This window comes from Eubalaena glacialis, chromosome 15 (assembly GCF_028564815.1).
Source record: "Eubalaena glacialis isolate mEubGla1 chromosome 15, mEubGla1.1.hap2.+ XY, whole genome shotgun sequence".
Taxonomy (NCBI): domain Eukaryota; kingdom Metazoa; phylum Chordata; class Mammalia; order Artiodactyla; family Balaenidae; genus Eubalaena; species Eubalaena glacialis.
Window position 1 is genome coordinate 24,900,254 of NC_083730.1, and position 27,449 is coordinate 24,927,702.

At 44.0% G+C, this 27,449-nt stretch overlaps 1 protein-coding gene across 2 annotated transcripts in view; it reads left to right on the forward strand.

Annotated features, from left to right (window-relative positions):
• MYO5B (myosin VB) overlaps positions 1–27,449 on the forward strand; it is a 372,781-nt gene that overhangs the window by 171,696 nt on the left and 173,636 nt on the right. For both annotated transcript variants that reach the window (XM_061168927.1, XM_061168926.1), the window contains exon 4: positions 1,984–2,128. In XM_061168927.1, the coding sequence (XP_061024910.1) occupies positions 1,984–2,128 (145 nt within the window). The remainder of the gene's footprint in view (positions 1–1,983; positions 2,129–27,449) is intronic.

The window sequence follows — 27,449 nt, forward strand, 5'->3', positions numbered from 1 at the left end:
CCTTTTCGAATTGGCTTCTTTCACCTAGTAATATGTATTTAAGTTCTCTCTATGTCTTTTCATGTCTTGATAAATCATTTCTTTATAACACTAATATTCCATTATTCAATGTACCTCAGTTTGTCCATTCACCTACCGTAGAACATCTTCGTTGCTTCTGAGTTTCGGCAATTATGAATATAGCTGTTATAAACATCCACGTGCAGGTTTTTGTGTGGACATGTTTTCTACTCCTTTAGCTAAATACCAAGGAGTGTGATTATTGGATCATATGGCAAGATTATGTTTAGTTTCGTAAGAAACTTCCAAAGTGGCTGTGCCCTTTTGCATTACCACCAGTGATGAAATAAGCATTTCCTTTGCCTCCACATCCTTGCCAGCATTTGACATTGCCAGTGTTCTGGATTTTGGCCATGCTAATAGGTGTATAGTGGTATCTCATTGGTGTTTCAATCTGCATTTCCCTAATGACTTATGATGTGGAGCATCTTTTCCCATGCTTATTTGCCGTCTCTATATCTTCTTTGGTGAGGTGTTTGTTTAGGTCTTTTGCCTATTTTTTAATTAGATGGTTCATTTCCTTACTGTTGGGTTTTAAGAGTTCTTTGTATATTTTGGGTCACAGTCCTTTATCAGATATGTCTATGGCTTGTCTTCTCATTCTCTTGACTGTGCTTCTTTTCAAACACCAGAAGGGAGCACAATGTAGGAGCTCTCCCATCTTGGCAGTGACCCTTTCCATTCTTGCCTTCTCTTCCCCAAATGACTGGAAAAGCTCACATTTTTTGTACCCATCAGTGGTTCCCTTGAGATCCAGAATATGTTTATGTGAAAGAAGAAGGCATGAATTTGTCTTATCTTGAATTTGTTTTTTTCTCGCTCTTCACATTCTCAAATATCAATTTACCTTGCCCTTCCGTAAAAGATCTTCAGGGTGAGAGGATTTGCGAACTCTTCATTCAACATGTATTTATTGAGTCCACCATTGCATTTTGTCCTTTTGGGGACACAAGATGGGAAAAATAGTGAAGTGAAAGATAATGCATGATATAGTGTGGTGTGAAACAATAAAAAATAGCCAACACTCAGTGCTTACTGTGAAAGTCTGAATGGTGTGAATGTTCTCTCTGTTAATCATTTTACCCTCAGGATAACCAGGGAAATGCAATTTTTATCCCCATTTTGCAGTCTAGGAAACTAAGGCACTCAGAGGTTAAGTAATTTGGCAAAGTCACACAATTAGTAATCAGCTGACGCCTGGCACAGGGAGATCAGCTTGGTGTTTTGTGACCACCTAGAGGGGTGAGATAGGGAGGGTGGGAGGGAGACGCAAGAGGGAGGGGATATGGGGATATATGTACACGTATAGCTGATTCACTTTGTTATACAGCAGAAACCAACACAACATTGTAAAGCATTTATACTCCAGTAAAGATGTTAAAAAATAAATAAATAAATAATAATCGGCTGAGCCAAGATTTGACATTACGATGTGTAAATCGTATTTCCTGTTCACAAGTTGTTTATATTTTAGTTAAGACAACCCACATACAAATGAGAAATTAATAGTCCCTCTTTTAGATTTTAATTCTGAGATTTTTTTTTAAGCCTAATACCTGTTGGCAGGGTTAAGTACCCTCTTCTTTCTGATCCTGCCACACTTTGTACATGTCTATTTTATGAATTCAATTTGTTGAGCATTTGTGCATGCGTGTTTGTGTGTGTGTGCACGCGTGCCCATGCATATGTGCTTATTCCATGCTCTAGGGCATTTGGAGGCCTGGCCTGTCATTCTTTTCTCCGTCAGGGCCTAGCAGAGTGCCTGATAAACACACATACATCTAGATTTAGTTGAGTGATTGGTTAAGACTCATTCTGTTCCTCTTTCCTTCTTTAGTTCTGATGTATATGAACAGGCGCCTGTAAAGCTCTAGTCAGGAGGCCATCGTGCTCTCAGAATCTGACTGCATTTTCTGTTTGCAGGGATCGTGCTTGTTGCCATTAATCCTTATGAACAGTTGCCAATCTATGGTCAAGATGTCATCTATGCCTACAGTGGCCAAAACATGGGGGATATGGACCCTCACATCTTTGCTGTGGCCGAGGAAGCCTACAAGCAGATGGCCAGGTAAGAATAACCTCAGCCCAGAAGTCCTCCTGGGTAGTCCGCGGGAAGAAAAGGGAGTTTCTACCTTCTTTGGCTGCTTTTTCTCAGTGGTGGAAAAAAATCAGTGGTGATTCTGGGATTGAGGAAGAGTCTTGGGACTCTTGGGACTCTCAAACCAGCTCAGGTTCTTTTCTTACCACGTTTCCTCATGTTTTCATCTTATTCTTGTGAACGTGAACCTTGGCTTGGGGAACAGTGGCTCCTTAGACTTATTTCAGTTTTGAGCAGTGCAGTTAATGCCTAGTGTTTCATCTCTCCTTGACTTTCTTTTGGCCTTCTCTCCTCCCCTCCAGGTGTAATGAATCCATTTTATACCATCACCATTCATTTTGCAGATCTCACTGAAGGCTCCCTTTTGAAGGAACCAGGACTCTGACAACTTCTTGAGATGCCAGGCATTTGGGGCAGAAATAGAAATTTCAAATTAGCAGTCATGCATCGTGGTTTCGGGTTTTTAGCCTGGAAGTGGAGTTCTGTTTAGGCACTTAAGCAGGTCTGATTTTTGAACTCTGAAAGATAGGTACAGGTCTATTTCGTCAGAAGGTGGGCTAGGTGAGTGTATTGGTCAGGGTTCTGCAGGGCAACAGAACCAATATGGAGTGTGTGTGTGTGCACGCGTGCGTGTGTGTGTATGTAAAGAGAGGGATTTTTATTTTAAGGAATTGGCTCATGCAATTGTGGAGGCTTGGCATGTCCAAAATCTGCAGGGTAGGCTGGCAGGCTGGAGATCCAGGGAAAAAATACTGCATTTTGAGTCTGAAGGCTTTCTACTAGCAGAATTCTCTTCGGTGGGGATGTCAAATTTTTTTCTCTTATGATCTTCAACTGCTTGGGTGAGGCCCACCCAAGTCTACTGCTGTAAATGTTAATTTCATCTAGAAAAGAACACCTTCATAGCAGTATTCAGACTAGTGTTTGACCAAATGTCTGGGAACTGTGGCCTAGCCAAGTTGACACATAAAATTAACCACCACAGTGTTGGTCTTGAACTGTCAAGATATAGTATAGGGAAAGATAGTTTTACCAAAGTTTTGGTGGAAATGCATTTTTCCAATTAACAGAAAAATGCTGTATCCTTTCAGCTAAATCTTTTTTGCCACCTCTAGAGAATATCTTACAGAGCTAGCAGGAAAGGTAGGAGTCCTTTGTGGGGAGGAGGGCTGCTTAGGCTAATTTAGTGAGAGGAGTGAGAAAGAATCCCACTTAAGGTGGTCTGTGCTTCGGTGGATATCAGAGTGTAATTTTCAGCCCAATGAAAGTTTCCATGAGGAAAGACTGTTATATAAGTTTCCTTACTAATTTATAATGTTTTATTGCTGGCTGTGGAGATCGGTATGTAAAAGGTCTGCTTCCTTATGGATACACAGTGACCATATTCAATATAAGCAGTGATTGGAGAACAGCAATATAATAAGTAGAATGATCTACAACCATTTTATGTCTCCCAAATGTGATAGATTGTGGAGCTAAAATGGTCATGCCCTTTGATCTCTCTGATGCCATAAAACGACCACATACTATGTTCATCTGCTATCAGAGCTTGACCTGGAGTCGCTTAGCTTCGTAAGCTGTTGAGGCACATACCTCTGGACTGAAGTGTAGTTCAAGGTCAGATCACATGTGGAGAAGAATGAGGGGTAGCGTGATGCAGCACACGGCCTCGCTCAGGTGTATGCACAGTGGAGGGGGACCTGGGGTCTGGACAGGCTTCTACGTCTTGGGAGAATCACTTAAGCCAAGTCATCATTTGCTTCATGTGAAGATTATCCTTCCTCCTTTACAGATGGTTTCTTTATGGCTCTAAAATGGAAGGTGAGTATGGCCTGGTTCTGATGACTTCCTACCATGCGAAAAGTTCTGCCAGCTCCCTGAGACTTGTCCTTTCATGGATGTCATTGATGTTTGTTTTTCATCCCATTCTCCTCTCCTAGCCAGTTGCACTTAGATGTATCAGAAGTTGCTGTTCTTTATCAGACTTCTTGAGGCTCCCATACAGCTTTGAGAAACATCTAGCCTCCACTTTTATCCATACCATAGATCCTCTTGATTAAATACCTACATTCTTCCTTTCCGTGCCGGAAGCTGTACTCTTGGGTTATTTCACTTGTTTGGGTCCTTGTTCACACCTGTTAGAAGGAAAGGGCAGGTGTGGGATCCAGGGTGGTGGTGATATGATCTTGCCTAGGGTAATGCATTTGATGATTAAGGGGTTTGGATGTTAAAGTTGGACAAGGAGTTGCTTCTTTAAGGATTTTCTTTAAAGTGCTAAGGTTTATAATCGTTTTACCCACTGAGTCCTAGGGTGTAGCCAAATAATTTTGCTGAAATTCTTGTGCAATTTTTGCTCATGAACGTGCATTAGAAGCATAAGGCCAGCACACATGGCCACAGGAGAGAGAGCTATTTTTGTATAAGTTCTGTTGTCAGCAGCTCATGATTTCTGCTATTGATCTGAGAGGCATATTAGAAGCCCCAGCAGAATCTTTGCAGGGAAAGAGGGAGTCCCACTGGTCAGAGGCAGGGACGGTTTTTGCTGCATTTCCATTATGGGCCTTCTCTGTCAACTTTGAATACTAGAACACGTTCATTTAACAATACTTGCCAACTGTATTGTGCTCTTCCTGACTCATCAGTAGTTTTTGAAATAATTGTTATGTGGATCAAGTAGCCACAGTCTAACACAGTTTGCTTTGAATCTGAGCCTCCATAACCGCTGGGCAAAATAAAGGGTACAAGAAACTAAAGTTAATGACTCCCAGCCTTCGGTGACTCTGAGTCAGTTGGCCTTGGACTCAGCAATTCTTTCTCTTGATTCACTGGGGACTGGTTTCTTTCTTCATGTCGTTCACACTGGGACACTCCAATTCTTGATGCTTTGAGTGTGTGGGGGGAGTCTGTCAAAGCTCGAAGGGATAAATCCAGACCTTCATCCCCATCCTGAGGTTTCCATCCAGAATCTTGTGCTGGACAGAAAGGTTGAGGAGACACAATAACAAGATGATTGGTTCATTGTCCCTATCCCTGTTGACTTCAAGACTAGGCTTGAGAGTAAATGGAGATTCACAGTGAATAAAAAGGCTAAGCTAGTATAAAACATCAAATTCGTGAATTCTGTCTTCCACCTAAGAAACGATAGTTCCCGTGAGAAAGGGGACTGACCGCTACTTTATTTCTACTCCTCCCTTGTTCAAGATCCGAAATGCCCATTCCCTCATTTTTACCTCCCCTGATTCCAGCCTCAGCTCCTGTGTTAAGTCATATCAGCCAACGTTTGTGAAGTATCAATTATTTGATAGGCTCCTTCCTGAATGAACACTAAGAAATGTGAGACCTCTCCCCACTTCTTAAGGTGCCCACAGTCTGGTTGGAGAGAGGACACAGTAGGCCAAAAAGCCTGTAACTGCAGGAAGTGTAAATTGAAGCCATGCTCAGCGTTGTTTGAATTGAGTTTGGAGATGATTGTCACACCTGGGCCAAGAAAACTGTAGCATTTCAGCTGGATCTTGATGAATTGGTAGGATATGTAGAGTGAGAAGCAGAACTCCAGGTGGGTGGAGTAGCGTGATCGTTACCCTAACAGTGGGGCATCGAAAAGTACGGTCACAAGACCACAGTGACATAGTGCTTCACACCCCCTAGGATGTTTGTCATCAGAAAGACATAACAACAAGAGTTGGCAAGGAAGTGGAGAAATTAGAATCCTCATACGCTGCTAGTGGGAATGTAAAATGGTGCAGCTGCTTTGTAAAATAGTCCGGCAGTTCTTCAGAAGGTTAGACAGAGTTACCACAGGACTCAGCAATTCTACTCTTATGTATGTACCCAAGAGAAATGAACACATGTTCACCCAGAAACTCATCCACAAACATTCATAGCAGAATTATTCACAGTAGGCAAAAGGTGGGGAAAAAACTAAAAAATATCCATCAACTGACCAATGGATAAATAAAATGTGGTTATAGCCATACAGTGGAATATTATTTGGTACATAAAAAGGAACAAAATACTGATACAGGGATGAACCTTGAAAATATGCTAAGTGAAAGAAGCCAGACATACAAGAACCCATATTGTACGATTCCACTTATATGAAATGTCCAGAGTAGACAAATATATAGAGGTAGATTAGTACTTGCCTAGGGCTGGAGGTTTGAGGGGAATGGGGAGTGACTGCAGATGAGGATGTCTTGTTTTTTTAAGTGGTGGCGATGATGGGGGGGTGGGTGATGAAAATTTTCTGCAGCTGATTGTGTGGGTGGGTGCACAGCTCTGCAGATGCCCTGAAACCCACTGAATTGTGTACTTTAAATGGGTGAATCGTGCGTTCTGTGAATTATACCTCAAAAAAGCTATTATTCACAAAAGGCATGGTTAGGGAACCAGCACCCAGGAAAGCTTAACCTATGTGGTAAGTGCATCTGTGTCGGGGGGGTGTGGACGGTACAGTTAGAGGCAGGGTGGCCAGATGGTGGAGGCCTCTGAAGGCCGGGGTGAACTTTGGGAGAAAAGCGTGTTCTATTAACAAAGGGTACAGAGATGGTCAGACGGCTCTTGGAAACCCTGGATTAATCAAGTGAACCATCTGCCTTCAAGGCAGGGGGCTTCTCAGGGTAGTTATGTTGACATGCGTTCTGAGTCTCCATGATGGGGATGCATTATGCTGGCTTTGCAAATCATGTTTAGACACAAAACTGTGTTCAAGGACTCTTTGGGAAATGCTGGCCTAGAGCAATGGAGACATTTTAGAGCTTGTTAGATAAAGAGATAATATGACACACGGGATGTTCAAAGACCAATTTTTCTCTGATGGGCCCTGTTTCAAAATCGCTTCCTTCTCTCCATATTCCTATACCATTTCCAAGGATGAGAACACCTTCTCATGAGGAGTTTAGATTCTTGCGGAAATACCTTGCCTGTTTCAATGACCTCTGTGTAATGATTGATAGTAGATGCTGAAGCTGGAATTCAGACCTGGTCTCTTTGCCCCAAAGCCCTTTGTACCTGCTGAGAAGCTGTACTCCCTCCATCACTGGTGCCTGTCGACTGGCCCCAGGTAGTCTTCCCAAAACAGAGCAAGCTCTGGTCCTCAGGGCCATGAGGACTGAAGGATAGACCTTTTGCCTTAATGTTTCAAAAGTGTCTAAATTTCAGAGTGAGATTAGAGTTCTGGTGTATTTTCTAGCTCTGCTGGTGGGAGTGGACCACCTTATTGTGCTCCCCAGGTCTGATCCTTTTTTTTTTTTAGCTTTTGTGTTCTTTCCTGAAAGAGAGTGGGGACACTGCAGAGCAAATTCATTTGCTCGGGTGGCCAAGGTAATAGAGCACACACATTTCCATCTGGCTCTGCTGTGCTGCTGAGCTGTGACTAATAGTGAAAGATGGGACTGCTTCTGTCCGGGGTCCCGGGGAGGGGAAGTGCAGCTCGGTCCGCCTGTGGCAGCCGATTGAAACCTGCCCCCACCTGTGGGAGTGCTCCAAGAGAAATCCTGACTGTGGAGATGTGTTGCAGAAGGGAGAGAGGTAATGAGAAAGTTCTACATTTTCCATCTTCGGAGGTCAAAAAAAAAAAAAATAGAATTGACAACTTTATCTTCCTGGTCATTGGGGTGGCATACTCTGGGATACACAAGAACAGACTCAGGAGATTTCAGGATCTCTTTTGGGCTGCAGACTCTGTGGAATTTGGATCTTTGGGAAAATAATTTTTAAAAAGAACTGCACATAAGTGAAATTCACACTTTGCTTTGAGATCAAGTTTTAACTAGAATGATGTCAGTTTCTTCCTTCCTTTTTGATGTAAGGTAGTTTATTATTCTGGGTTGTATAGTTTGGGGAAGTTTGGGATGTGAAGTACTTTCTGATTGAGCCTCATGTTTTCAGTGTTGAGAGCAGAGCCAGGTTTCGTTTCTCTGTAAGATGTTTGCTGTACGGGAGTGTCCAGGGGTCTGTCCCTGGCGATGTCTCTCCCACCTACTGTGTGTCCATGCACAAACCCTTTGGGGCCTGTGGTTCTCAGTGAGTTCACCCTTTAAGGAGAATAGTGGCATCACCTCAGAGAGGGATTTGGACCTGCGAGAGGTCATGAGGAACCTTTAAAAGCCGTTGAGTGCTATAAAAATTTGGGGAGCTGATGTTAAAGCTGACGGACAGCTTCCTTGGCTGTCGTTGAATACAACAAGTGACGGCATCGCTGGGGAGGTCAGTGGTTAGGGAGCACCGACTTCCTGAATTTTTACAGTAAAGTCTGAAGCTGTGACTTCATTCAGCCCTGACTTTTGGATGCAGTTTTGCTTTCCTTCCCATTCATTATGATTTCAAGTCAGGACTAGGTTGCTTTAGGACAAGGTATAGGAGATGTTCAAGATGTCTGAACACAGGAATGACTTTGTCTCCTCTCTGCCATTATCTTTTATTTCTCGAACATGCCCTGGGTAGTTAGTTCCCTTTGTTCAGATTCTTCCCAGGATGCTGTCTTCCCCGGGCTCTTCTCCTGCACTTACTCCTCCCTGCTTCCCTCGTCTCCTCTCCATGCCCCCCTGCTCAGCCATGCCTGTACACCCCTCTCCCTCCCCACGGGGTGCCCCAGCACCGAGGTCAATAGCATCATTTGATCCTTTATAATCTCTTAGACTGTATAGTTTCTTCATATTTCTACCTACCCTGTTTAAAATTCTAGTTATATTATTTAGATTTGAGTGTAGGGGAAAGTTAAGTGTGCAGTGAATGTAGCTAATTATGACATCCCTGTGTTAAAAGAAATTGATGGTAAGTGTATATTGTCATCTCCTTTTAAAATTGTGAGTTTAGAAAAGAATAGGACTGGACCATTTCCTTTGTCTAACTTCTGTGACACTGCAGAGGTCATGAATGTTACTAATAGTTAAGTCCCAAATCAAAAATCATAGAGCTGAAAGATACTTCATTTTGTTAGTAACCACTTTTTATCTTACCTGGGGAATGACGTCATGTTAGGAAAGGGCCTGCAGTCATTTGGTAGGAAGTGGCTAAGCTGTAGGGACGCTGGAGACCGCATCCCAGCAACTGGTCCTTTGGGTGCTGCCTGACCATTCCCGGTCCACGTAGCTCTGTCTCTCAGGCGTGTTCCATTTTTAACAGCTTTCATTGTCGGGAATTCCTCCATCACGCAGCACTCCGCTCGTCTCCAGTCGCCTTCACCCGTGGCTCTGAGCTCTGTCCTGAGCAGCTACACAGGACAGTGAGCATTTCCTTACGCGTGGCAGCCCCTCCCTCACTCTGGCTAAGCATCCTGCAGCATCCACAGCCATTCTTTCTGAGCATAGCTTTCAGCCCCTCTCCCACTGTGGGTCGCCCCTGGACACCATCCGGTCTTTCTCTCTGATATCCGTGGTCTCTGAATGCGGTCTGCCAGGTGAGGTGAAGAGTTCCTCCTTACAGAGAGTTTCTGTTACAGAGCCGACAACTGCACTGACTTGGCAGGCATTTATTTCATATTGCTGATTTTTACTAAGTTTGCAAGCTGTCAAATTCCTATTTCCCCTCCCCCTGCCCACATATGCACAAGAATTATTTTATTACCACTGTAACGAGGTTTAATTGACTAGCAATAAGCTGCACCTATTGAAAGTGCAGTTACATTAAATTGCACATACAGTTTGACAGATTTTGACATATGCGTACACCCACGAAACCATCACCATGATCCAGATAATGAATATTCCCTTAACTTCGGAAAGTTTCCTTGTGTTTCTTTGAAATCCACCCCTCCACCGCCAGGTAACCACTGATCTACTTTCTGTCACTATAAATTCAAGCTTCTTTTAAGATATGTTTCCCTCATTCTGCAACTTGCACGACTGATTTTTTATATGCTGAGCAGGATTCACAGTTACCTGTATTAAATTTCACCTTTTGTCTTTGTGTTCCAGTATTCCAGGGTATCTCTTTGACTCTTGATTTTTGCATTTGATATTTTAAGTCTCCCTGGCTTGATGCATGTGCAAATTTAACAGATCTTTTGCTTCCATCCTTATCTATCGATGAGGAGGTGTTAACCTGGCTGGATTCCTGTAACCTGCTGGGAGCAGGTCTTTTACTAAGAACTGATAATTTAATCTAATAGAAATAAAAACTTCGGTCCTTACCTGTATTTTAAATCGTGTTAAAACCTGTGCACACCAGGTTGGTCAGGCGTGATTTTCAGGGGCTCATGTCTGAGGAGGTGGGCACGCCAGACCCCAGTTAGCAGCCCAGCCTCACTGCTTCCTTCCCGTGTTTCACCTGGTCACGTTCTTTCACCTAAGGTTCCTCCATTTCCTCAGCTGAAGCAAGAGGGTGCGTGTGTGTACTTCCGTCCTCGGGTTATTGTAAGAAATAACCGGACCCTGAGCAGCCGTCCCGCGCCGGGCAGGACCCAGTGGACGCGCTCTCGAGCTTCCCCCCCGCGTTGTCATTACCCAGCCTGGCTCTGCTGTCAGAGTCACGCTCGTCACCTCACACGGGCTGCTTTCAGAATTCATAGTGGTGCTGACATGTGAATAAGAGTTCGTTTTACAGGGTGTCTGAAATAATTTTCAGTGAAAAAAAGCTGGTAAAATATGAAGCCTAGCAGGATGAAACGACATTTCTGTTTACATCATGATAATGCCTTCACACCATGTTAGCTACTCTTTTTTTAACTGCGTATTTTTACATTTATATCCCGAAAGACAGAGTGGCTGTGGACCTCCTGTGCTAATGTGCCCAAGTTTAGTAGGAGAGGAAGGTGCCGTAAAGCAAGGCGGCTCGGCGTCCAGGGACAGGACTGCCTTGGTTCTCAGAACAGAGGAGCTGTGTGACCTTGGCAAGCCACTTAACCTTATTTTGCATCAGTGCCTGCGTCTTTAACATGGGGATAAATAGTGTCTAAATCACCAAATTGTTAGAATTAAATTAGTTGATAAATGAAAAGTGCTTAGAATGATTTCTGGCACAGAGTAAGTGTTCAGTAAGTGTCTGATACAGTGGTGGTGGTGATAATCTGTTGATAAATACTACTGATGATCTGATAAGTAATGTCATTATCATTTCATAGTGTCCAAAGGAAAGAAGTGCTGGAAGGAGACATCAGGGCTGAGCGGGATTCCCTTTATAGGTCGCCCTCAGAGAACAGATGGTCCTTCAGGCCCAAGGGAATAGTAGAAGGCTGGCCATTCCACGTGATTAGCAATGTTCTTTTGGACTTACAGGCTTGTGTTTGAAATTAGAATTACAGAAGTTTATAGGTTGTTGCTAATCTGTCTAGAGGAAATACAGCATCAGTGGCACTATGTCTAAACCTATTTTTTGTCATATGCAGAAAACCAACAGCTTTGAGTTTTGAACTTAAAGTGAAGTTGCACTGTTACTCACTCAGCAGCTCCTAGAACAGTGTTAGAATGTGGACACCACTGCCCTTCGGTGATGGAATCTGTAAGCTTAAGCAAAAGGAAAGTAATACAATACACTGCAGGAACCAAGTGATTATTCGATTGCTTTTATAGGCAGTTGCTTGAGAGACAGCCTGCCTGATATCACTAACTGAGTATGTGGTGGAGGCCGGAAAACAGCTTTTCCCAAGTGGATGGAAGTGAGACTTGGTCACTTCTGGTCCCTGCGGTGGTGCATCAGTTGGTTAGAGCAGCAGTCTGCTGGGGCACATTGGTTTTTGGAAGATTCACTGGCATGTGGGAAAAAAATATTAGAACTTTATTTTTCACAATCTTTTAAGATTTAAAATTCTGTTGGTGTATCTCTTATAATATGCACAGTGTATTAGTACAGTAACACAGAAAGTAATTTATGAATACATATTTCAGGGGGAGCTTGCTCACAGTTTTCCTAATAGATAGGGGAAAAGAGAGGACTAGTTTCGTGTCCAGGGCAGTGTCTAAACCCATAAATGCAATTGTCTTTGTGGACTAGTTCATGGTGCCCAGAAGAAATCTGTCCCCTGGCGCCCTGGTTCTTATCGGTGTGCTACAGTGGGAAGCAGGTGAGAGAAGGTGGCTGGCTCGGTGCAAGCCATCCCCATCGTAGGAGACATATAAGGAATACATGGCCGTTATTCCTCTATCAGTGTCACTTTCCTAGACTGAGTTAAAGAGCACTGCTCTTTTAGTAGCTTTCTGATTACAGCAGAAAATAGGTTCTTATGTAACCATGGACAGTGTTTTGTCTCAAAAATGAAAAAGAAGAAAGCTTTGGGGAGGTCCTTTATAATGGAGATAAATTGTTAGAATTGAATTTTAGTACTGGCCTTGCCCATGGAGGGAGTAAGCAGAGGTTACCCCAGACGGCTCCATTTCAGAACCATGGAGGGAATCCCCCGCACACACACACCTGCTTTACTGAACCAGAATTTCAAGGGTGAAACCAAATTATCTCTTTAAAAAGCTCTACAACTGATTCAGAAGGGAGCAAGTCTTTGGACAAGCGTTTGGGAAACTTTTAGAATAGATGAGTCTCTATGATTTGGGGGATTCAGAACTGGTGCTCACAAAAAGAATCTGTGTCACAAGCTTGAATTGTCTCCTCAGTCTTTAAGCTCTGCTTGGTTGCTTTTAGCATCTCAGTATGAATTAAGGCTCTGAGAGTGAACTTTGATCAAGGAAAGAAGTTACAGAATTTGAAAGCCTGTTAGAAGGTAGAGGATCCTCCAAATATAGCAGATGCCTAGCTTTTCCTGCTGTGATTCTCAACCCTGGCTGCACAGGAGAATCACTAGGAAGGTTCCAAACTACCCATGGCCAGGTCTCACCCCCAGAGGTTGAGTTAATCAGGTGGTGATATAAACACTTCCACGTGCTGTCTTAGTGAAGCAGGGTTGAGAACTTTGCTGAAACCACCTGTGTAACTCAGGCGATCCACCTGGTCTTTGTCAACAGCAGAGTGTTGGGAAGTGAAGGGACTCTTCTGTGCACGGGTAATGTTGTAGAAAGCCTGCAGGCCATGCAGCACGTCCAGGAGAAGGCCCTGTGTTTATGTCCTTTAGAAGCACAGTGGACAGATTTAAAAGCAAATGCTTTTTGAGTCCACCTGGCTCCTGTCCCCATCATAGATCAATGATTTTGGAAGCCAGAGGAGGGGCACCTGCAGCCAAAAGATGATGGAAATTAATTCAGTCCTCTGTATTCTCAGAACTAGAGAACAAAATGCCTCATGATCAATGACCTGCTTTAAAAAGGTGTCCCTTTTGGTTAAAAAGGGAATTAACCTTCTTCAGAAGAGCAAGTACCAAGAGTACTTAAAAGTGTGGGATGTCTTTTTAGAAAATGCCTTGTAGGGCTTCCCCAGTGGCACAGTGGTTAAGAATCCGCCTGCCAATGCAGGGCACATGGGTTCGAGCCCTGGTCCGGGAAGATCCCACATGCCGCGGAGCAACTAAGCCCGTGCGCCACAACTACTGAGCCTGCCCTCTAGATCCCGCGAGCCACAACTACTAGGCCCGCATGCCATAACTACTGAAGCCCACGTGCCTAGAGCCCGTGCTCCACAACAAGAGAAGCCACTGCAATGAGATGCCCGCGCACCGCAACAAAGAGTAGCCCCTGCTCGTGGCAACTAGAGAAAGCCCGCGTGCAGCAATGAAGACCCAATGCAGCCAAAAATAAAATAAATAAATTTTAAAAAAAGAAGAAGAAGAAAATGCCTTGTACCTAGTAGGAGAGGGATAAAGAGCAGGGGGACATCCTAGTATCCAGCGGCTTCTGATTAGTTATCCTTAGTAGCTAGCAGTACTGTACCCCTACCCGTGTGGTTACTGAGAGGTTACTGGGGACCTGTTAATATAGGTGTGTGAACTGTGTGGAGTCTAGCTGCATTTAGCTTAAATGTGGAGTACAGTCTTCAGTTAAGATATTGGGGATCGATATATGCTCACTCCAGTTGGTTTTGCTTCCCCACTGGGTCGTTGGGCTCCTAGAGTTTTATTCCATTTGTCATTGCACGTATTGATCCATCATAATTGCCTGATGCGTAGGAACTCTAGCTCAGCAATCCAAAGCAGAAATTTTTCTTCCCAGTCGTATGAGGTTGTCATTTGTACAATGCTGTTCATTTTACTTCCTTGTATTTGTAGATATTCTTATTTTGTTTTTCAGAGTATATGTTCATGAAATGCATAGAATAACTAAGAGTTCCCTACTTGGAGCTGGAAGGCTTTTGAGGTCAAATCTTCTGGGATAGGGGTTCCTTTTCAGCATCTTCAATGTTGTGGTACCCAGTCTTTCTGGAGACTTCTAGTCCCCCTCATTCCACTGTTTGAAACTCAAAGGTGAGCAGATATCTTACCGTCACTTACTCCCACCCTAGTTCCTGCCTCTTTTCTGGAGCAGCCACCAGAACAGATTGGTCTGGGAATGCACCTTTAGTCTTTTCTCCTCTAAGCTAGACTCTTCCTGGTCTGGCTAGCGTTCCTCGTGTGACGGTTCAGAATTCTGATTGACTTCCTTTGAGTATATTCCAATTTTTCAGGATACCCCATGAAATGTGGCATCCGTAATTAAGCCAAGAGTGTAGATCCAGAGTGACCAGAGAAGGAGTCCGTGGCCATCTCCTGTTCTCCTGGGATATAAATACTTGGGGGCTGCATTAATAGAAATTTACTAATAGTTTCTTGCTGTGATGACTGATAATGAGTCAACCAAAATACGTCCACACTGTGGTCCTGGGTGATGATCACAGTTAGGTACAACCATTGTGCGGTATGTTGTAGACCCACCCACCGTGGTTGTAGACCCTGTCCAGATCACATTGCTAAGTGGCAGTGTCCATTTTAGCATCCAGGTTTTCCTATTCTCCTGTGCTCTTTCCTCTCTCTCTCTCTCTGAGTTGGGCTGATGATGCATTGTTTTTAGAACTAATCAAAGATGTCCTTGCTATCATGGTGCTAAGCCAAAGTGACTGTTTCACAAAACACTGCAGAGTTTCTCACTTAGGAAGTCTGTAAGGAGAGAATGAGTGGTTTGCTCTTGAAGAAGTCATCTGGAAGATACTTCTAAGTTTTGAGGAATAAGAAGCAAATTCTGCTTTCCATCATCATCATCCTATGAGTCATCCCTTTCCTCCTCCACCAGTACTGGCATGCTGTCAGTCTTAAATCAAGGATACCAAAGCTGAACTTGGGCTTTCCCCTTGAGGCTTGGCTTCTTCCTTAGGTTGGTCCAGGGTTCCCCTAAGGCAGGAAGTGGGGGGTAAAGAGCCCAGGTTAGAAATGACACTGCCTGCCTCCCTTGGTTCCACTGTGTGCCTTCCTCCAGGCTCCTCTCATCGCACCAGAAGCCTCTCCCGGCTCCCCTCACTTCACATCCTGAGTTCTCTTTGTCTGTGATTTAAGGTGAAACTGATGTTCACTTTCCCCCAGGCCTGGCTCTTGATTTTGGAATGGAAATTTAACAAACTTTTAGTTCATTTCTCCACAGCAACAGACAGAATTTCAAGACAATTACCATGCTACCAAGACAATTAACATACTCGAAAATCATGTTCTGACAGTCAAAAGGTGAACTTGGGCACTTTTCCTTTGTCTTCGCCTTCCTGTTATAACAATCCTAATCCTCCCGAGACAAATTAATACTTTGAGTTGAGGAAGGAGAATACCATGTAAAAGAAATGTAAAAGAGAAAAGTTTATTAGTGTAACTCAAAAATATTTCCCTACTTTATTGATAGGCATGATAACAACACGGAATGTTCCTTAAGATCATAAGTGATGTATGAACATTACTTAATCATTATTGCAGCACTAACTCAATTTTCTAGGTTTGTCAGTGGAACCACAGAAGTCATGCATCTTGCCTAAGGCACATAGAAGGCAGCTGGCAGAGATGATATGAACCCGGGCCCCCTAATTCCAAACCCTGTGCTCTTGGCCACTTTGATACCCTGTGTCCCCGGAAAAGATGATTCTTGGGTTTCTGGCTTGGAAAACTGGGTAGATAGAAGTTCTATCTGATGAGACCAGGAAGATGGGGGAAGGGAGTAGGAGACACTCTGAAGGGTTGAAAATGAGTTTATTTGGGAACTGTTTCATTCAGTATCCCCCACCCCTGACATCCAAATAAAGCTATCTAGTAATTGAGTCTATGATGGAGTTGAGAGGTCTTCGCCTATAGGTGGGACTTAAAGCCTTGGGAGTGGATGATGTCATATTGGGAGAGATTGTTGAGAAAAGTTCTCAGATCTAACCCCAAGGAAACTGAGCATTTGAAGATCTGGTCTGAAGAAGAACCTATAGAGGGTGATGATCACCCCCTCCTTACAGGTGATGGGGTTTATGCCTCCTTCTTGGGGGCAGTTGGAAATGTGTGTAAGATTTTTGTTTGGCACAAATGGGCTGGGGGTGTGGAGTACTGTGCTGATTGGACAATGGACTGATTGGGTTACAGCCTCCACTGGATGTTGGTTAGGAATCTGGAACAGCCTGAAACAGGCAGGGCAGTCCTGTGCATCTAAGAATTGCCTCCCATTGCTCTGCCCCAAATGCTCAAGATGATCTTTAACATTCTTCCTGACACTCACATTTATGTTGCCCTTTAGTTTTCAGGCCTTTTTAAAATCTCCCTTATCTCATGGCTCCTCACTTGAAACTCAAGGAGTGTGGAAGGATAGGCTGTTGAGAGCTGAGACCTTGAGGGGCTTGGCCAGAGTCACCAAGCTCATGAGTGGCAGAACTAGTGCTGGAACCAGTTCTCCTGCTGCTGCTGCAGGGCTCCTGCTGTTCTCTTCTCCTTCTGTGTCTCTGTGTGACTGAATCTGGAGGACCTGGGTTTCTAGCTGAACTCCTGCAGGGATGCTGGGCTTGTACTAATGAATTTGCTCCATCTGATGGGAAGTTTTCATGGTTGCTGAATGACAGTGTCTGCCGGGAGACCTGTTGGACACCTGGACTGCTCTCTGTGGATGACCGTAGAGCAGGTGATAATTCATCCTGGGTGGATTCCCATGTATGTACTATGAGTGCGGAGCCAGCAGTGGGTTTCAGGCAAATATATTCTTTGCTTTTCCCTGTACTTGTCATGTCTCTGCACACTTGACGTGCCCTGTCTCTGTGTATGTGGGCAACTTCTAGGTGGACCTACAGGAATGCTCTGGGTACCAAAGTTTTCTGCCCTGGAGATGACAGCAGCCCTCTAAATTCTCAGAGTAGACAAGTAACTATGTAATATTAATTAGATGGCTGACCAAAGATTCTTCTGCCTAAAAATATCTATCTCCCTGGCCTATCACTTTATTTAAAGTGTTACCCTACTTCTCAGCTATGACTCAAAAAACTATTAAAATATACATAGTATCGGAGAGAGAAAATGTCATATATGTCACAACTTTCAAATGTAACTCGAGTCTAATGCCTTCGATTTCTGCCACCACAGCCTGAGTTCAGGGCCTCATATTCCATTTGGGTCACCGCTGCAGTCTCTGAATGGGCCTCAGTCTTGCCTGTTTCTTTTTTTTAACTCCCAAGTCCACCCTCCACGCTGCTGAAGAGGAGCAAGTGTTTGTGTGTGTGTGTGTGTGTGTGTGTGTGTGTGTGTTTTCAGGTAAATGATTTCAGAATGTTAAAATGCTGATGGGAAGGAGCTAGTTGGGGGAGAGAGGTTGACAGTTGGGAGGGGTTTGGGAGACAGAGAAAGGGGATAACCGGTAGAGTGGAATCCTGGACATGGGGCTGGGATCTAGAGCTCAGATGATGAAATTTACCTCCAAGAAGGTAGGATTTTCCAGTTGTTAGGGGAAGGGAGGAGAAAAGCTGGGTGCTGATGCTGCAGGAAGGTTGGTAGATGTGGTAACAGGAAGTTGAACTGTTCGAGGCCTTTTCCCTCGATTGCTAAGACTCCTTTTGTCCTAGCACATGATAGGTACTGACATGTTAGATGAATAACGTGTGGATTTTGTAGTGTCTCTCATAATGTAGATGTGCCTGGGGGAATCCCTGGGATAGGAATAAGTCGCATGTACCTGGGGAGAAGAAAGCTTGAACCGGAACCTGCCGTGTGTGCCGTGAGCTAACTGATGCCCAGTTGCTGCAAAGGCAGGTGGGCAGCCAGATGAGATGACAGTCTCTCAAGGGACAGATGACTAAGGGGGTGGCGATGACCCTGCAGCATTTTCCAAGGGCCCCGTGGCAGGTGCACTTGGTGATCTGGCATGTGGTGTTGAAGACACAGTCATTGGTGTCACATCTCTGTGGACCTGACACCTCCACCTGGCCGGTGGCCACAGACTCTCACTCACCCAGGTTCCCTTGCACTTGTCACAGGTGGGATAGAGAGACCAGGAGAGAGAGAGAATCAGACTTTGACAGCTGCAGGGATGCTTAGATATTTTTCCGTCTAACTCGTTTATTTTACAGAAGATGAAATTGAGTGCCAAGGAGGAGAGGGGACTTGTTAAGCCCTGCACTGAATTTGTGCTGAGGCCCCAGGGTACCAGACCCCAAGCCCAGGGCTCCTTCTAAGCTTCAGTAGAAAGGCCAGCTCCCTGGGCCACAGTCAGACCCGCAGATCTGCCCAGGGTGTGTGTGTGTGTGTGTGTGTGTGTGTGTGTGTGTGTGTGTGTGTTGATATGAACTAAGGATGACCTCAGGCCCAACGTTCCTTGTGCTTGACCAAGGTGGACATCAGATTGAGTCATATGATGAATGTGAGACTTTTCCCAAAGAAATGAGTTCTAAACTGTACAAGGAATGAACAATCTAAGAAATTAAAATATTAACATCTTTTATTTTTAAGACTTTTTTTAAGAACAACTTTAGTTTCACAACAAGATTGAAAGGAAGGTACAGAGATTTCCCATATATCCTCTGTCCCCACACATGTATGACCTCCCTCTTTATCCACATCGCCCACCAGAGTGGTCCATTTGTTACAACTGATGAACCTATATTGACTTGTCATAACTACATAATCAAAGTTCATAGTTTACTTTAAGGTTCACACTTGGCGTTCATGCTTGGTGTTGTATACTCTATGGGTTTGAACAAATGTATAATAACATGTATCCATCATTATGGTGTTGTATAGAGTAGTTTCACTGTCCTAAATAGACCTCTCTGCTTCATCTATTCATCCCCCCCAACCCTGTCAACCACTGATCTTTTGACTATCTCCATAGTTTTATCTTTTCCAGAATGTCATAGAGTTGGAATCATACAGTATGAAGCCTTTTCAGATCGGCTTCCTTCACTTAGTAATATGCATTTAAGTTTCCTCCGTGTCTTTTCATGGCTTGATAGTTCATTTCCTTTTAGCGCTGATTGATATTCCATTTTCTGGTTGTACTACAGTTTATCCATTCACCTGCTGAAGGACATCTTGGTTGCTTCCAAGTTTTGGCAATTATGAATAAAGCTTCTAGAAACATCCTTGTGCAGGTTTTTGTGTGGACATAAGTTTTCAATCAGTGTAACTTTTAAAGGAAGATGCTACATGGAAATGTAAAGTTCTTCCTGGCATAAGGAAGGTAGACTAAAAAGGGTAGAAGTATCATCAAGCAAAAGGATATGAGTGATTGCAGGAAAACACTCTTAAAGCAGCCCACTTGAACTCGTATTTGAGGTCAGATGCAAAAACCAAAACAAAGGCATTACCTAAATAGTCATATTGAAATCCCCAGATCGAATTCTCTGTTAAGAGATGCTTGAATTTTCCAAAATTGAAAATTTAATGTTTTGGTATCTTTTAGGAGCTAGGAAAGTCAAATCAGTCGACCGCAAGGGGTATCAGTTTTTTTTAGTGTTTTATTTGATAAATATTTGAAGTAAAAGGTGTACTGTTTTATTTGTCAGATAAAACACCTCAGAATTAAGGGATTTTTACTCCATTTTAGCTGATTAAAAAAGTCACTAAATATAACTCACTGGGGAATAAAGCGATTGGGATTGTTCCTGAATAGTATGCTATGCCTCATCTTTGGACACAACAGTTAGATTCTGATCAGCTCAAAGTAAAGGGGATTTTCAGTGCCTATCCTTCAAACAAACCCACAAAGCTACTGTTATAATCCAAGAAAAATTAAAACATGTCCACACTAAACACTGTACATGAATATTTCTGTTTACCCATAATGGCCAAAAAGTAGCAACAACCCAGATGTCCTCCAGCTGAAAAATGAATAAAAGTGGTGTATCCATATAGCAGAATATTGTTTGGCCATAAAAGGGAGTGACACATGCTACAACATGGATGAACTTTGAAAACATTATACTAAATGAAAGAAGCCAGTCAAAAGGTCATATATGGTTCCCAGTCACATGAAAGTTCAGAATAGGGAGACCAGTAGAGACAGAGAGTAGATCCGTGAATGCCTAGAGTTAGGGGGACTGATGGGAAGTGACTGATAACGGGTAGGGAGCTTCTTTTTGGAGTGATGACAGAATCCTAAAGTTTATTTTGGTGATGCTTGCACAACTCTGTGAACATACTAAAAACCATTGAATTGTACACTTTAAATGGGTGAATCGTATGGTATTTGAATTATATCTCAGTAAAGCTGTCTGTTACCCACCCCCCCCCGAATTAATAAAAGGTAGAAAGCAGATTTAGAGATGTTATTTTAGAGAAGAAGGTGAACAGGAACTACATTTCTTAGATGATATCATTTGATACTATCATACTAGACTTGATAAAATGAGGCTGAGACAGGTGGGATGATGAGGACAGGGAGGCAGCTGTGAGTAACATTATGTTGCAAAGAATCCTGTCCAAAAAGATTTGTTTGTATTTCAGTAGGTACGCACCACCTGGAGAAGAATTCAGTATCACACAGGCTAACCAATATGCATATAAATCTACGTTTTTATTTAAAAGAGAGGGTTTCTCCAAGTCGTAAGCTAGATTTATAAATTTAAGCTTCATTAAATATAAAACAAGGATTTAAAAAGAAAGCATTTAGGTCTTGAGTTCATATAGGACTAGATCCTGGGCTAATATATAGCCTGGTGGAACTGAGAGTCAGGGACAGCAAAGAAATGAAGCAAGAAGAGAAGGGGATTGAAGAAGAAACATTTCAGCAGCTGGGCAGTAGGGCCCATCTCAAGCTCAAGGTTGCCCCACTCTCTGATCTTGCTTTCCTGGGTTCTGAAGGCCTTGCCCACTGCCTGACGCCTCCCATCTTTGGCCCTTTCCCTATGTCCCTTCTCCACTAGTCAAGAAGCCTGAACATGGCTCAGCAAAATGCACCAAGGTGTGGTTGCTGAGCAGGTTGACCAGGTAGGTAAGCTCCCCAGTCGTGGAGCCTGTAGTACTTCCCGGACTGGAGGTGACCATGGTATCAGCAAGAATGTTAATATGCTCCAGATCAGCGTTTGATGATTATGGGATGGAGCACGATCATGGCACTCAGACCAGAGAAGGAAAACGTGCTGCTTCCAACAGGAGCATTTCCTTCCGTAGACAGTGCTTGCTTATGGCGGGGGGCGCAGGGAGGAGGGCTCTAGAAGCTGAGAGAGAACACGGTGTGGCTGCTTGTGCTCTCGAAGATAACTGGTAACTTACTCCCAGGAAGCTGGGCTTCCCTCTCCCTGGGCACACCTGCTGCTCCAGTACAGTATTTAACTTAAAATTTAGAAGGCGTGTGGATCTTGATAAAGGACACTAAAAATAACACTAAAAATACTTTTAACCATTTGGGATTTTTGCAACTGATGAGGGACTTCTCACAACCATTACTGAAAAGAGCCAGATTTCAGCATTTAAGACTACTAAAGGAAATCCTGGAATGTATTTTTTAAAAGAGTAAAACAGCAAGCCAATTCTGGTGCTGGGAATATTTGAGTATTGCTTTAATTACGTTACCCAGCCCCCCAAAGCCTGCAAATATTCAGAACCCAAAATCTCCCCAAAGTCAATTGTTTGCATGGAAACGGTCCCTCTGCTCGTGGGGAGACGCTGTTGAATTTTTGACAAAAAAGGAAGTTTATTCTGACGGAGGTTCTTTTCCCCTCAGAGGGCAAGGTTTTTACATAATTACCTTGTACCCTCAAAAGTGTCCTTCAAGGAAAGACACGGAAAAGCTTCTCTAAGTCTTTGGTTCAGCTCTCCAGTCCCTGTCCCCTGAGCCCACCGCTCAGCTAATTCCCGTCTCTGCGCTTCTCTTCTGTTGCTGCAAACTTCCAGCTCTTGGTCAAGCTCCACCTTAAGGCCGTCAGCATTGACATTTGACAAGATTCTCTCGGGGTCTTTCTCTAAGGTCTCAGCCCTCTTGGATCTTCCCCTTCTCTAAAGTTTCAGACTCGTGGTGGTCTCTTCCACACATTCCAGCACAAACGCTGCCCTTTGTTCTCGGTGTGCTGGCTGTCCCTTTGAGTGTCAGCACCTCAAGGGAGCTGTTTTCATGTACTTATATGCCAATCATCATGGTTTCTTCCTCCCCTTCTTGATGCTGAGAGGTTTGTAGGCACTCAAGTAAGGGGTAAAGATTCCTGACTCGGAAGTTGAACTCTAATTCTTGGGTTCTTACCCACATTGACCCACCACCCCTGTTGAAGGGCACGTGGGCTCTAACCTGTGGGAAGTGTTCAGTGCCACACCCTCTGCTGGGCTTGGCAGTGGAGGGGGAAGGAGCAACGTGGGACTTTGCTAAGGAAACCCTGGCTTTGGATAAATTACTTCTGCTTTGTACCCGTTATTGTGCCTGTAAAGTGGGTGAAGGAGTGTCACCTGATCTGCCTCATGTTGTCGGCAGAAGGGTAGACTGAAGTTTAGATGTGATCATGTAGTAAGAGAGACCTGATATTGACTATTGTGAATTTTGATTATCCCCGTTACGTAGGTTTCCTATTTTGTTACCTGTTGGCCATTTATATCTGTGCTATATAAAAAGGCCTTGAGAGAGGGCAGGGGGTGAGTAGTCAACAGGAACTATCTGTTAGAATAAGATCTTGGTTACTCTCTGACCCAGCACTCTAGCAGAAGGATCCAGTGATCTTCTCCAGAAGGTAGCCGATTTTCGGCCTGAGGCTGCTATTGCAGAAGTTCAGGACTTGACATAAGTGTACAGTTGACTCTTGAACAACATGGGGTTTAGGGGCACCAACTGTCTGCGCATTTGAACGTCCGCATATAACTTAGAGCTGGCCCTCCCCATCCGCGGCTCCTCCGATTTAACCTACCATGAGTTGTGCAGTACTGTAGCATTTACTACTGAAAAAAAAATCTGCGTGTTAGTGTTCCCACGCAGTTCAAACCTGTTGCTCAAAGGTCAGCTATAGTCTTTTCACCTATTAAAATGGTTTCATCTGCCATCTTAAAATCTCAAGGAGTGCAGGTAGGGAAGATGCCTTGGCTGACCTTAGAGGCCTGAGGAGTGGGGCTGGCACATTTAGACCTTCAGGTAGGGTTTCCCAGATGAGACAAATCTAAGACCGTATCAAAAGCCTATGTGGGCTGAGAGAGGGGAGTAGCATTTCTCAATTTTAGTTTTGTTAGAGACATTTCTGAGAGCTGGCGAGTTTTCCTGGCAGCGTAATGAATAATTGACTTGCTTTCCATTATTAGGTTTTCTTCAGCCCATTAAAGTGAGTCTTTCTTTTGAGGACTCAGAACTATTTAGGGACCCAGTGGGTATCCCAGGATGCACAGACTTGGGACGTTGTACTGAAGAGACCCATGAATGAGTGCGCTATTGATAAATAACCAGAGCGACCATTCACTGTGTGTTTGCTCTGAGCCCAGCAGTTACATGTAGATAATACCAACATTATCTACTAAGCCATGAGGTTGGTTCTGTGTTTGCTTGAACGCCTTCAGTCTGAAACAGATTGTTTTATGAAACAGCCTCTCATATGGTTGAACACCTGGTGTGGTAGAAAGAATGCTGGGCTGGATGTCCAGCTGGGGCTCTGCAACTTAACCTAGAGTGGCTTCCAACAAATCATGCAGTTTTTTTTGCCTCTGTTTCCTCCATGGGGGGAGAGGAAAGTAGCAGCACCTACTTCCAGCTAGATTTTCAGGGCAGGTTTCCTGGAAGATGGCCTTTTCATTGGGCCTGGAGGGATAGATAAGATTTGAGTATGAAACTGAGGGAAGGAGGGACTTCGCTCATGGTGCAGTGGTTAAGAATCCGCCTGCCAATGCAGGGGACACGGGTTCAATCCCTGGGCCGGTAAGATCCCACATGCCATGGAGCACCTAAGCCCGTGCACCACAACTACTGAGCCTGCGCTCTAGAGCCCCCGAGCCACAACTACTGAGCCCGCGTGCCTAGAGCCCGTGCTCTGCAACAAGAGAAGCCACCACAGTGAGAAGCCCGCACACCGCAACAAAGAGTAGCCCCTGCTCGCCGCAACTAGAGAAAGCCCGCGCACAGCAACGAAGACCCACTGCAGCCAAAAATAAATAAATAAACAAATACATTTAAAAAAAAAAGAAAGAAAAGAAACTGGGGGAAGGAGACTGAGAGAATTCCACCTAAAGAAAAATACAGTGAGAAAGAGGTAAAAAGAAAGTGTGGCTGAATGTGGGGGAGCATGAGTAGTGCCATTTGACTGCACCTACAAGGGTTTCGTGTTTCTTGGAACTGACGGCAGCTTCCTTACAAATTGTAATGGTGGTGCTAGTTCTGCCGGTGGAGGGTGGAGGGTGGAGCTCGTGGGGTCGGGCTGATTCCTCTGCTGGCCCCACCCCCAGCCCCGGCTCAGATTTCTCACAGCTTTGCTGCTGTACACTACTGACTGCTCTGTTTTCCTAATCTCCCGCTCTTCACAGTCCTGTGTGTCAGTCTGTCTCAGTGTGGTCCGCTGGACATGGGGTCCCTGGTGAGGCTGGAGAGTGCAGAAGGTGGTGGGAATTCCACCTCAAACCTGGTGCCGGGGCAGCTCCCTGGGCCACCTGGGATGGAGGCAGCCAAGGAGAACCTTTGGTCCGGTCAAGTGAAGCCCTTCCCTGTGCCATATTCCCTCACCTTCTACTCTGTACCCTCTTTGGGTGATGCTATGAAATGACTATAAGCAGGAAGTGGAAGGGGTGTGGGTGTGTTTACACTAAGAAAGAGGATGGTGAGGGCGGAGACACAGCAAAGTAACCAACAGTCAAGAGCTCTTTTATGAACTAGAGCTCATTACGGACACAGGTGACTGAAGTGCTCCACCTTCAACATCTTGGCGACTTTGTCACAGGAGACTGCATTTCATATCAAAGAAAACTACACAGAAAAGCAAATGCTGCCCTTTATTCTCCAATTCTGTATTGTCTAAGAGTCCTATACACATATTCCTTGCCTGCTTAGAGCCCCCGTTGAAGGGAGAAGAATGGAAAAGCTCTTCCTTTATACATCTGTTAGCAGAACATGGATATTGACCCTGGAACTTCTCCTGATAGCTTCCCACTTGTGCCACTGACCCCCCTGCTGACCTTTGCCCTCAAGAAAGGCATGACTTCTCTATCCTGTATCAACCCCCCTCTCCAGTATGTCTTGGAACCTTAGTTTCCACTGCCTTTATCTGCAAGTTGCAGAGACTTGCTTTGCCCTGAGTTTCCCTGGTTCCTTTATCACATCTTTTTCTTAAAAGCTTTACTACCCTGCTTAACTGATGCTTAGGCTCCAGTGCATTGTAGTCAAACCCACACCTGCATGGTCCCCCTTACTTTACTTGCCTTTGGGACTCTTTAGTTTATGGCTAGTGGGTCATAAGTGAGATTCCTAAGGCAGTCACCTTCCTCGTGGCTCAGGTCTGTGGGTTTGTGCCTGGCAGTAGTGGTCTAATTTTTTTAAGCTGTATAGGGGAGACACTGTGAAGGTGGAGCATTTATTTTTGTAGCTGAGTAAAGCCTACAGCAGAATTAGTCTAACATGTTTAATGATGTTCATAATCATTGTGCTACATGATAACTTGGGCATAAATATTAAATAGCTGACACAAATGACGGCAGTTAGCAGTACCTTTCCGTAGCCAAACTGTCTTTCGCATTCTCTTTTTCCCCCTACAGTATCTGTTCCTTCATCATGAAATATTGAATGCCTTCTGGGCACCAGACTCTGGTTTGTACACCGTCCGCCCTAGGGCCTGGCAGTTCCTGACATTACCCAGTGCTGAGCACCTGTCCTTTCCCACCCCCACCCGGTGCTGAGCGTTTCATACTTGAAAGATTGGACAAATGGTTTCTGGGCCACGAGGCTGGGGTGGCTGCATTTAGGAGAGGAAGGGTCCAGAGAAAGCTGAACTCAGTGAAGAGTCCCTCTGAAGGGAGGCCTGTGAGAGCCTTGTGGCAACTGGAGGCGGGGAGACAGGCCCACGAACACTGTCTTTTGAGCCAGCTCCTTACACTCTGGGGTAGACTCCCCAAAATAACCAAGGCAGATTCAGCTTCAGGCCCAGGTGCTGTATAATTTCAAGGCCACATAGGAGAATCAAGAAATTTCAAACCAGCGAAGGGATAATGATTCTCAGGGTGCCCAGACCAGCAGCATCTGCATCACCCAGGGACTTATTAGAAAGTACATCTCAAAATCCTTGCATTCCCAAAGGACGGTGTTGGACTGTTAAGGACAGTAAGATGCAGGCAGTGTGAGAGTGCCATTTAGTCTTCTAGTAAGCTTCAGTTTTAAGGCCTGAAAGTTTATATACCAACTTTATGGCTTAAGCTACAGTGTTTTCCAGTGGAGAGAGCCTTGCCCCATATCCTAGGGGTCTCTGGAATCTGCCTCCCACCTCTTCCAACACACTTGGTGGTGTTTCTGATTGGCTCTTGGAAAATGCAGCAGGACTGATGAAATGTAAGCATGGTTTCCTTGAAAGTCGTTGTCATTAATGCTGTGTAAAGAGGCAGGATTTTGAAATCAGGAAAAGGAAAGAAAAACACTTTGAAAAGAGGTTCAGGGGTTCTTAACCATTTTTGTTCCATTTAAAACATTTAAATGTATCAAATATAATATGTACAATTACAAAGGACTGATTATATTGAAATTATCAAAATATTTTAGGAGTTTGTGATAAATATAAGGCATGGTTAATGCATTAGTGGCAGATCTAATAATAACCATCATTTTGAAGTAGTGGTGAGTGTAAATATTTAATGCTACCTGCAGCAACTGTAATAGGGTGTCAGAGTCACAGGTTCTTCCTGTTCTGCTCTCTGTTTTTGACTATATTCTTTTGTTTTCTTTATTTTTTTAAATTGAAATATAGTTGATTTACAATGTTGTGTTAGTTTCTGGTGTACAGCAAAGTGATTCCATTTTATATATATATATATATATTTTTTTCTTTTTCAGATTCTTTTCCATAGGTTATTACAAGGTATCGAATATAGTTCCCTGTACCATACAGTAGGACCTTGTTGTTTATCTAT